Source organism: Gadus chalcogrammus, chromosome 16, assembly GCF_026213295.1.
Source record: "Gadus chalcogrammus isolate NIFS_2021 chromosome 16, NIFS_Gcha_1.0, whole genome shotgun sequence".
NCBI lineage: Eukaryota > Metazoa > Chordata > Actinopteri > Gadiformes > Gadidae > Gadus > Gadus chalcogrammus.
The window spans coordinates 3441417-3453789 of record NC_079427.1 but is presented as its reverse complement, the minus strand read 5'-3'; the positions used below and the strand labels follow the sequence as shown (position 1 = coordinate 3453789).

The window sequence follows — 12373 nt, the reverse complement described above, 5'->3', positions numbered from 1 at the left end:
GGGACGGTGATGGAGGAGGAGCAGGGAGAGGAGACGGGGGCGGATTGGGGAGGAGGAAGAGGATGAGGAGGAGGGGAGAAGGAGGAAGGGGAGATGAGGGGAGGAGGGAGAGGAGGACGAAGACAACGAGGAAGAGGAGATAAGGGACGGTGATGGAGGAGGAGCAGGGAGAGGAGAGGGGGGCAGATTGGGGAGGAGGAAGAGGACGAGGACGAGGGGAGAAGGAGGAGGAGGAGGACAAGTGAGTAGGAGAAGAAATTCGGTGGTACGAGACATTACACCAATGACAGTTGAGGTACAAGATTGAATTGAAAGTTGAAAGATCCATTCAATGTCATGTCACTAAATGTAATTCAATTTAATAGAATAGAGTAAACTAGAAAAGATGGTGGTGAAGGAATGGACAGAGAGATGAACGGATGAACAGAGAGACGGAGCTGAGGACCAGAGGGTGAACGAGTGAGGGCCCACCAGGTATCTCTCGGACGACACGCTGACCAGGATGAGGTCGTCTCCGACCCTGACCTTCTCCCCCTCTGACCTCTGCTTGGAGGCCGGGTGGATGGTCCACCAGCACGCCTCCCCTGGCGCCATGGAGACGGAGGAGCGCAGGAGGAGGAGGAAGGGTGGGACCGGAGGAGAGGAGGAGGAGGAAGATGAGGAGGAGGTTGGAGGGAGGCGGGAGAGGTGGAGAGGGAAAGAATGAATGAACAAGTGAAAAGGAATGAAAGAGAGAAGAAAGGAAGCAAATATGTTTTAGAAAGAGACAGAAAGACTTAATATCATTTAAAGAACATTACCAAAAAACAACTGAAAAATTGCCAGGTTTGCGTCTGACGTTCATCTATACCTGTGGAGTCCTCCTGAAGGCCCACGTCGAAGGCTAGCTTGTCTGTGAGAGACCGCGACGTGGTGAGGCAGCTCAGGTACTGTGGAGGGACAGAATTATAATCATACCACTCGTTCATTAAGTCGGGGAAAATTATCTATAGTTTGGTTGGTCAGTATCGCAAAATGAACCACGAAACCCCGGGTGATGCGTGACCCCGATGGGAACTGGAGGGGTCTTGAATCACCCCTGATAGCAATTTACATTACGCAAGTCTATAAAAGAAAAATTAACTAATAAAAGAAAAGATTTTTTTTTTATTGCCTTCTAAGGAAGGCAATAACTGTTCAATAGTATCGTAAAATAAGAGAAATACAACTTGACAGAACAATTTTAAAGTAGTAAAGTAAAAAGGCCAAAAATAACTTAAGACAATCGGTTAACCGAGAACTTAAAGATGATACCAGCGTAAAAAAAACTCCACTCTGATTGTGGAAGTCACTCAATGACCCCATTTTAGAATCTGGTTTACTTTTGAAAGTTAAAATGGGGTCATTGAGTGACTGACCCCCTGGTACGCGACTAGAGCTTGACCCGCTGGTGTGTTCTCACCATGCTGGAGTGGTAATGTCTCAGGAGGATGGCGTGGCCGTATAGCAGCGTCCGGTGACCCCCGCCCTGGGATGACTGGAGGAAGGGAACACAAGACATGGTTAACCTCCACCACAGAGGAAGAACAGAGACGGGTAGACAGGTAGACAGATTGCTCCTCCACCACAGAGGAAGAACAGAGACAGGTAGACAGGTAGACAGACTGCTCCTCCACCACAGAGGAAGAACAGAGACAGGTAGACAGGTAGACAGACTGCTCCTCCACCACAGAACAAGAACAGAGACAGGTAGACAGGTAGACAGACTGCTCCTCCACCACAGAGGAAGAACAGAGACAGGTAGACAGTCTGCTCCTCCACCACAGAGGAGCAGACACAGAGACAGGTAGACAGGTAGACAGACGGCTCCTCCACCACAGAAGAAGAACAGACACAGAGACAGGTAGACAGGTAGACAGACTGCTCCTCCACCACAGAAGAAGAACAAACACAGAGACAGGTAGACAGATAGACAGACTGCTCCACCACAGAAGAAGAACAGACAGGTAGACAGGTAGACAGGTAGACAGACTGCTCCTCCACCACAGAAGAGGAACAGACACAGAGACAGGTAGACAGGTAGAGAGGTAGACAGACGGCTCCTCCACCACAGAAGAACAGACATAGAGACAGGTGGACAGACAGCTCCTCTACTGCAGAAGAGAAGAACAGAACTAGCACAGAGAAAGGTAGACAGATGGCCACAGAGACATCACAGGAAGACGACCGCCTACTCAGACAGGGAAATAAAACCTTTGTGTCATGTTTTAGTGTTTGATGAACAAATGGCCATATGGTCTTCTCAACAACAGCACAATACTGCGCTGAATCACCTGATTGGGTGACATTCGTTTTAACATTATTATTATGATGATTATTTAAAATGTTCTACAAATTCAAAATATAATCCAATACCATTGTGAAGATCAACATACATGACAAATAACTCAATATTTCCAAAAACAACCCCATATTGTTGTTGATGAGGTGGAAGATGACGCAACATGGCACATAGCAACGATCACTCCAACAGAGTCGAACACATCGCAAACAAAGCTTTGCCAACGCTTGACCTGATTTGTCATACAGGAGACACACAAACAGCATAGAAAAACCTCCTACCTTTTCTCAACATCAGGCAAGGTTACAAACAAGAAAACAGAATTAGGCCTAAGGTTGTCATCACATAAAGAAGCTAAAGCTAAAATAACGAGCAAGAATGGAACAGCTTGGTCCTGTTTGTGTGTGTGTGAAATGTGAGAGAAAATACATTTGGCTTGTGAGGACATCTGCGAATCTTGGTCTGAGACGGCCACAGTGTGAGGACTATGGGCCGGACGAGGCCATGCTATTCACATCCACTAACCCGACAACACTAGCCGGACTCAATCTTGCAAACTCAGATTAGCTGCTGGCATTGCCTAAGATTACATAGTCTGTCAATAATGTTTGTTTTAATGTATTTTAGCATCAACATTTCCACTATAATTGTACTTGATTTTCAGAATTGTATTATTATGATAATTAGGTAATCATGCTCTCTGGAACTGTTGACTCTGGTCTTTGCTGTGACTGTAGATTCTGGTCTCTGCTGTGACACCGGAATTGTTCATCTGTGATAACAAAGCACACCTTATCTGATCTTATCCAAAGAAACAAAAGTGACTTTGGCTTCAAGAGGAAGCTTTTTAATTTGTTCGTCTTTACCTAATTTCTGCTCTCTTCCTAGCTAACCTTCATGCATTACCTCCCAAATTGGAGAATGAACATTGGCTAGAGACTTGTTAACCCTGGACATGACGTGAAAGGCTTCCCAGCCATGGCTCTTCTCTTGCTTCAGTACCGTGTGTCTCAGGCCAAGATCTCCAGCCCAATCAAAAGCCAATGGATGGGGTAAAACATGATTGAAAAAGATTTTCCCTGGTTCAAACTTCTATGTGTGTATTTTACTAGCTTTTTAGATCTCAACTACTTTGTACCATAGCTAGCAAAGATATGGCATTGAAATAAAACAACATGAAATGCCAAATGTGAAAAGGATATGACAACAGAAAAACATGAAGATAACAATGGATCTAGAACAGTAAATGAACTAATTATAATATGTATGAATATTGGTAGTTATGAAGTAATTAATGAGTAATTTCTCAGGATCAACTTGACTTTGTCATGACCAGAACCAAAACTTTCCAAAAGGTGTCAATATTTTGTGCGTACATTTTTATTTTATGTAAATGTTTGCATATTATTTTCTGACCTAAGCAGATCAATTGTGACGGAAACCATTTCCTTCAGGATCAATAAAGTTCTCCCTAATTTGAGAAGCCCGCTACTGCGATGGGCGCTTCAGCTGAACATGAGAGACAGGTGAGCTGGATATGCACCTCATGGCTGACAATTGAATGGAGAACACACACAGACACAGAAACACACACCCACACCATGACGCACACACACACACACACGCTTCTAGACATCTCAGCCATATGCGGGAGCATGAGAACGGGTTGCCAGGTCTGGTTGCCACACTGGCTGACTGGTTTCTGATTGGTTGAGTGGTTGGTGGGTATAGGACAAATGTTTACATAAAAGACGTTTATCTTTAGAGACGTACCCATTGGTCCAAATCGACTGTCTGCTTGGCAGAGAGCAAAGAAAGGGAGGGGGGGGGGGGGGGTGTCACCTCAGGGAAAGACTTAATGGTGATTATAACTTGTCTAAAGGTGAGTGCGTTTGGAGGTAAGTGAGAGGAGGAAACTGCTTCTGTCGTGGAATTTTTTAGGAATTCGTCACGATAGTCGTTATTTGTAATTTTATTAATAGATATATGCATATATATATACATCTATATATAGATATATGCATTAAAGTGTATATTCTACCCAACCAAACACGATATATATATTTTTTTAATTATTTAAAATAACATGACATAAATAAATGAAATAATAAAAATGCAAAATCAAACCGATCAATGATGTTCTCAAAATTGAATGTTAAATACTAATTAGGTCATTAGGTCATCTCATCAGAAGCTTTGAACCCAGTTGGCTGAAGTACAATTATCTCACAGGGACTTTACCTTTCTACAAGATGCCTGTATTCTATTTATACATTAGTTAATTCCACCAATCGCCCCACCAAATCACATCTGTGGCAGACTAGCTCACATTCATGATTCATTTTGAAGTCCCCTCCTGTTTTCTCACAGCATAATATGAGTGGCTTGTTTTAAGCTAACATTAAAAGCCTGAACCTATTCCCTCCTACCGGTCCCTGGAAAGAGGGATCGCTCCTCTGAGTTCCTTCTTAGTGGATTTGGGGAGTTCTCCTTCGAGTCCTTCATGGGGCTTAGGGCTTGTTCCCACTACCTCCGTCCGTCGACGGAGGGAAGCGATTTGATTGGCTGCAGTATGCGTCTACAAAGACTAGTCCCCTATACGTCAGACACGCCCTCGGCCATCCGCCGACGGAGGCATGTAGTGTGAACAAGCCTAGGGTTATGGGGGTTATAATGTGAGGCACGTGAAGCCCTTTTAGACTGGAACTGTGATTCAGGTCTGTACTAATAAAGTTGACTTGAATATGTGTATGCATGTTGTGTATCCTATCAAAACGTTGTTTTTTTTACAAACTCATTAAGCGGTACCTACATCGATCATCTCCACACGGTGAGCCAGCATCTCCTGAAGGGCGCGCACAGACAGCGACTGCTCCAGGATGAACGAGCAGATGGCAAGGTCTGGAGGAACATTCTGAAGGAACACACGCACACGCACACGCACACGCACACACACACACACACACACACACACACACACACACACACACACACACACAGAGTAAATGTGATGAGATCCCCTTTTAAACCACCAGGTCATAGTCATGGTTTAAACATTAGTCTTTGTTAAATGTGAATTAATGGGTTCAGTTTCTTATTTTCAATATCCAGGGACTGCAGATGAAAAATAGCCTTTATAATTCTGACACATTTACAGCAATATTGTAATGTGTCAAATAACCCACTCAATTTAATTAAATGAGCAAATCTAGTGGTTATCGACTACCCTGGTTGACCTCCTATATTCTGTAGCCTACTACAGGAGCAGTGTGGATTCATACAGTGTTCCGTGTATCGAGGGCCTGATATGTGATATGACTCCACGCTAATTTGAGCCAAACAAACCCCGCCCCCAAAAAACAAAAACTACTGCACTAACAATGTTTCACCAGAGGGGTCGCTGTTGTTGCAATTTCAGTTTGTTGTTTTATTCCCAGTAAACTAAACCAGCGAGGGTTCAGAAGGGATATTATATGAATGCGTTATCGATATTTCTATCAGTGATTTATTGGCAAAGACATTGCGTGTGGCCATATATTCTTGATTGATTGATTGATTGATTGATTGATTGATTGACAGGTACCTGAGCGTTGGACGTGGTCTCCAGGAAGCAGAGGCGGTTCCCGAAGCCCTCGCAGGACAGACATAGCTTGATCTGCTCCTTCAGCACGGTCGCTGTGCACTGCAGCACCACCTGGTCATCCTGTGAGAGGAATATGATCATCAATACCTGAGGATCCTGATCAATACTGTCATGTCATGATCAATACCTTAACATCAACACCACCTGGTCATCCTGTAAGAGAAATATGATCATCAATACCTGGGTATCCTGATCGATGGCTGCGTATCATGATCAATACCTTAGTATCCTGATCAATACATCATGATCAATAACATAACATCAACACCACCTGGTCATCCTGTAAGAGGAATATGATCGTCAATACCTTAGTATCCTGATCGATGCCTTCGATCTCGATCAATACCCGAGGCGAGTATCCTGATCAATACTGTAATATCATGATCAATACCATTACATCAACACCACCGGGTCATCCTGTAAGATAAATATGATCATCTATACCTTAGTATCCTGATCAATACCTTCACATCAACTCCCCCCGGTCATTCTGTAAAATAATAGCCTCATCAATACCTTAGTACCACGATAGATACCTTGATATCATGATCCATACCTTATTATCATGATCAATACCTTAATATCGTGATCAATACTGTAATATCAACACCACCTTTTCATTCTGTAAGATAATATTATGATCAATACCTTGATATCATGATCAATACCTTAACACCACCTGGTCATCCATCCAATCATAACTTGAAATTCAACAACCTGCCGATACGGCCCAATACCACACAATCTATCAATACATGAACTTCAATACGACACTGTCACAAACTGATTTTACATGAATAAATAAAACGCATACCAGAGATTATAACATATCTTATGTTCTCAAGCTCATATTCTAGGCATGTCATTAAGATCTAGGATGGGTAACCCTAAGTGACCCTGAGCTTCCTACACTGAATACCAATGCACCCCTTTAAAGAGCATACTATTTATGTTTCATGAAAGAAAAAACAAAAGTGACGCAATAAGAGCCTTTTTGCACAAAAGAGTTCTGTACAGAAATCTACCAGAGAAAGATTCTAAATTCTAATTGGGTAATATGCATACTTCTAAAAGGCAAAGACAAAAATAGTATTTGAGAGGAGGGTCCTTAAAGATACTTAAAGATCTTCATGCAGAATTCTAAAAGAGGAATTAAATCAGAAAGAACTGCGGTCAGTTCTAGCTGCACTTTGCAGCGCTGGTCAGCCCTCTCCAAAGTGGTTAAATGCCGTAGTTAACACCCCAAGCCTCTCCTCTCTCTCTCTCTCTCTCTCTCTCTCTCTCTCCTGCCCCCCCTAACCCTGACCGCCCCATGTGGATCCCCACCTGATACTCTACATTCCCAGCTGTCCCTCGCTATCACCAACCACCCACTACGCAGGCAGTTCCCCTCTGATGCCCCTCCTCCACAAGGGCCTAGAGACTCTCGATCCTCCCGTAGCAAACCATTCCCCAAACCCTCTGAGCCACTGAGCCCGTAGCCCTGTGCTCCGCGAGACACACCCTCACCGTGATCTTAACCTGGGTGTCGGCGATAGGCCTGCTTCTTAATATCTTAATGGTTCTAAATTGGATCGATAAAATGTCTCACTTCGTTATTTCATAGTCATGTGCAATGGTTTTATGTATCTTTGAATCCAAACGCAAATCTACTTGGCAATGAATCTCTTTCTGAGATTGGTTCTAAAAAAGCAAAGACAAGTTATTCAGTTGTTTTTATTGTTAGTCTCTTTATTGAACCCACAGTGCACATTCAACACTGTACTTAGCATTAGCAGTAGCACTAAGCATTGGAAAAACTAAGATCAACCTTGGACGAGCGATCCTGATATCAACCCTCCCTGGACCCAGCCCTTCCCCCGGCTGGGGAGTCTACCCTGCGGCCTTCTGCCTGGATCATCCATCTCCCCTCAGCCCAGAAATGTCTCTCCTCTCGTCTGTCCCTGCTTTCCTCCGCCCCGCGCCCAGAGGAAAGTGGAGCAACGTGCCCTCTCTTCCTCCTTCACTTACAACTCTTAGACCTTTACAACTCCCCCATTTGAGTCTGTATTTTCACCTCAGACAGAGATTCTAGATAAGCCAAGTCATGCCTATTTCATTTGTATTGCCCCAAATAGGACACCACAGGGACCGACTCAAAGGGCCTACAGAAGAGAGCACACGTACAATAAAAAATATGACAATCTTATTAAACACTTGAAATATCAATATGAGAAATATGTGGTCTGTCTATGTTGTATACGATGTTTCCCCTTGTTGTGGCAATTCCTTTTTGAGGTATTGTATCCAGGAAAGATACAATACACACACACACACACACACACACACACACACACACACACACACACACACACACACACACACACACACACACACACACACACACACACACACACAGTAAATGTGATGAGATCCCCTTTTAAACCACCAGGTCATAGTCATGGTTTAAACATAAGTTTAAACCATGACTATGACCTAGTCATGGTTTAAACTTACCTATTTGATGTATGCATACACCAGTCTCCCTTCTTAGGGAGTGAGCCCAGAATTCTGTTCCACACAGCCTTTTAACACAGTTTCACCTCCTCCATGCAATACTATTGTCCAGAGGTCAGAGTTGCATGTGCTCTCGCATAGATAGAGCCACTGCTTCCTTGTGACTGTTTCACCCCAGACAAAAGGTGAACTCAAAGGGGAACTAGATAATACTGGTTAACAGGTGGATAGGTAACACAACCTAAAGAAAACAAAGCTTAAATTATAGAAAAAAAACACAAATACAACAAACTATAGCCTAATAATGTTATTTAACTGTTTTTTATGGCTGATCTATTTCGCTCTTAAAACCTGCTAAATTCTCCTTCAACATTCGATTTTAAGAGACGTGTTCCTACACGAATGTAACACGACGTTTCTGAAAAACATCTGGACTATCTTTTCAGCAAGCAATTTCTTCCCCTTCAAACAGAGCTTTGAAGCTGCCCATTACTGGCTACTTAAATCATAATTTGAATAATAGCATGCGTATGGAGAACTATATTGGAGCTTATTATGAGGGACAGAACATAACGAGCTAGTTGTTCTGCAGTGTGAGGAACTGTTCGGAGACACAACATGGCAGAGAGTAATCCGGGACTGAGTAAAGTAGTCCTCCTTGCCGGGCCGAGGGGCAGGTTTTGATATCGGGGTTTAAAACGGACTGCAGTCCCCGATATGGAGATAGGGACGTTTGTACGAAGGGGTCGTGTCTAAAAGCAGACCAAAGTAAATGTGACTCACTGCTCCCAGACTGTCAGTGATCACATGACATATTCAGAACGTAGATGAAAGCGGTTGCTAACACAACGCTAACACAAGGCTAGCTGGTTAGCCTGCCAGCCTGTAGTGGGCAGGGTATTTCCTCCTCGTCTAAATTTAATTCCGCATTGACACGACACAGATAGGATTATTACATCTACAAGTGGGATCAAGCCTAACCAGAGCACATGAAGGGGCCATAATCCTTCATGATCCCATCATTATGTCTATAATATCTCCATTTATCAAAATCTGATTGAATAAATGCCCAGCAATGTCAATACTCATTATGGTAGTGAGTATTAATATTAATAGCAACACAAATATAAATAGTTACAAGAATGATAAGAATATCAAAAACTATAAGAGGAAGCAGAGTAACTTTTGCAATGCTTTTTGATAATAATTGTTTGTTGCTGTTCTGGGCCAAATGGAAATACATCTAAAAGGGATATCCCATTCCAAAGGATTTGGTGTCGCAAGAACAAGAAACCCAGAACAACAACGCCTGTGTCTGGCCTACATGGCACAGGAAGTGGGGAAATAGATTCTAGGTTGAAAAAGTAAATGACCTGCCAATATTTTGAGGTCAGGCCGATTTAAATATTCATTGCTAATCCAGACGGTTGTCTAAAAACATACAGGGCAAGACTTTTTATCCAGAAATTCAGGCCACTAACTTCCACCCGTTAACTGTTGACAGAAAGGGACCAGGTGGTCTGGGGGTGGGCTCGGACACAAGTTCACCACCGCAGCACCCAGTCAGGGGGTAGCCATGACCTTGCTATGGAGACCCGGTCGAACAGGGGCCACACGTAAACCGCATGCTGAGCCCAGACGGTTTGCAGGGTTTAGGCAGACCTGGTGGAAAGAGAGGCGGGTCCCTCGACGGGGAGAGTGGGGTCCCACGGCTTACTACTCGAGCCAACCCAAACCTGCTGACGATTTGATAATCTCATTACGGACACAGTGAAGGTAAAGACCGCCAGGGTCGGGAGGTGTGAGATGTCGCAGAGCTGACGCAGTAAGCCTCTAACGTGGTAGGAGTTAGAGCACACACCTGCAACATACCTCCGACATATCACGGATCAGAGAGGCACGTTTCAGCAGCTGAAACAGCCAGGAGGATGTGGCGGGTCAACAGGAGACCACAACAAGGCAAATGGAAATAAACACACTCAAAGACTTGCACACACAAATAGATGTCTGGGCTGTTATACCCATTATACCCAGACACACAGCTGACCAAACTTCACACCTCTCCGTTTTCAAAGGGTCCGTCTGATTGAGGATAAGCACACACATAAACACAAGCCAGGGGGGACTTCCATCACACAACAGGCATGCTCAATGGATCTAGGCATGCTCTATGGAGCTCAGAAAAACTTTTAACTGGTTTGCTGGTTGGTCGGTTAGTTGGTTGGTTAGTTAGTGTTTCCATTGGTCTGTTGGCAATAAGCTGGTTGGTTGGAAGCTTTCTTAGTCGGAGGATCAGTTACTTGGTGAGATAGTTAGTTGGTTAGTTGTTCGTCATTAGGTTGGTAGATCAGCTAGTTGAAGGAGTGAAGGGTCAGTTGGTTATTGGTGTTTATTAAAAAAAAAACGGTACTCTTTCAATGCAAAAGGAGGTGGAACTTGCACAAAGTCAATGTGATGGAAATATGATGAGTAATATTATGAGTAAGGCTCAACCCCGCGACAGACCTTAAATTATCTGATAAGCTGTAATCGGGGAGAATACATTAACTCAACACAAAATCAATAGGAGGGAAGTAAACCCTGGCAGCTAGATGGAAGGCTCTGGACGTTTCTGGCTGTGATCAGTGGGTCTGTCTCAGCTGTCTGACGGTTTCATATCTGAAGGTTGTAAAATTAAATTTTCTGGTAGGGCTGGATTGTGTCCCAGGATATAGGATGTAGGTTGGGCTAAACCCTAATCTAAAAATATCTGTGTTGATGGAAAGAACAAGGCTGATGAAAAAGACAGTTGTAAACGTTAAATTTCTCTCGACCACAAATTTGTCGTTCATCAGCTTCTTTTATCCCTAAAACGCAAAATAACAGGAACAATTCTATCAAAAACCAACAGAAATGTTAAGAGCCAAGCACAAATGTCACGTCACCTGGCAGACAAGTCACCAGGAAGCAAATGGGGCCAATCAGGTGAAAAGGTGTCAGACGCTCTCTAAATCTAACACCACGTCAGGCGGGGGTTTCCCTTCTGGCCGGGGGCCCTGATTAGAACCTGCTGACGCCGGGCCCCCCCGGGCCCAGATATCGAACCACCGGCCCTGCAGGCGTGAACGGCCCGAGGGAGGAGGAGGAGGATGGACAGCTAACAGTGATGCAGAGGAGAGGGAGTGGGCTGATGTCTGGGAGTCGTGCAGAGTTCGGCGGGAGGAGGGTGGCTGAGTGAGGGAAAAACACCAACGAAAGGGATTCCCCCCTTCGGAGGACGCAGACTGTAAACGTCTACGTTAGCCAATCCTAACGTGGGCTACAAAGGTTCACATTAGCTTTTATCTTCACGTGCGTCTAAATTAAACAAGTAACTCAATTGAACTTCGGAATAAATATGCATTATTAAATATCTCCCTACAACTCGATAAGTAAATTCGCTTTGCTGAATGGTAATGGTGAGTCGAGTTCCGAGATTCCATCGCTATTCCCCAGGGGTTGTTGTGGAAGTACGAGGGTCCAAGACTCTGGGTTGCGAGGGAAGCCCTTAATCGTAGGGGGAGGGGCCGAGATATGGGTCAGGTTTTATAAACACGCAGAGAATGAAACCGGTTACCTAGCCAAAACTCTTATATATATCAATGTACTTTTACATGTTTGTTTTTTTATAAAGGATGTGCTTAGCAATAAATTATACATTATACATCCCAACGGCAATATCCTTGAAGAAATCGTAACTACTGATGCACACACAGATACAAAAACACAGTCACACACACACACACACACACACACACACACACACACACACACACACACACACACACACACACACACACACACACACACACACAACCCAAAACACACACACATTAACTATGTACAGTGTATACGATGCTGACTCTTAGTACTAGGAATAGCCCTGCTTTTATTCA

General features: G+C 43.8%; 1 protein-coding gene across 7 annotated transcripts in view; it reads right to left on the bottom strand.

Annotated features, from left to right (window-relative positions):
- Positions 1–6098, bottom strand: part of ryr1b (ryanodine receptor 1b (skeletal)) — an 82266-nt gene extending 76168 nt beyond the window's left edge. For all 7 annotated transcript variants that reach the window (XM_056611537.1, XM_056611542.1, XM_056611541.1 and 4 more), the window contains exons 1-5: positions 5904–6098; positions 5133–5234; positions 1442–1516; positions 851–929; positions 472–584 (exon numbers count right to left, since the gene is read on the bottom strand). In XM_056611537.1, the coding sequence (XP_056467512.1) occupies positions 472–584; positions 851–929; positions 1442–1516; positions 5133–5234; positions 5904–6044 (510 nt within the window). In that variant the 5' untranslated portion in view covers positions 6045–6098. The remainder of the gene's footprint in view (positions 1–471; positions 585–850; positions 930–1441; positions 1517–5132; positions 5235–5903) is intronic.
- Positions 6099–12373: the final 6275 nt, after the last annotated feature.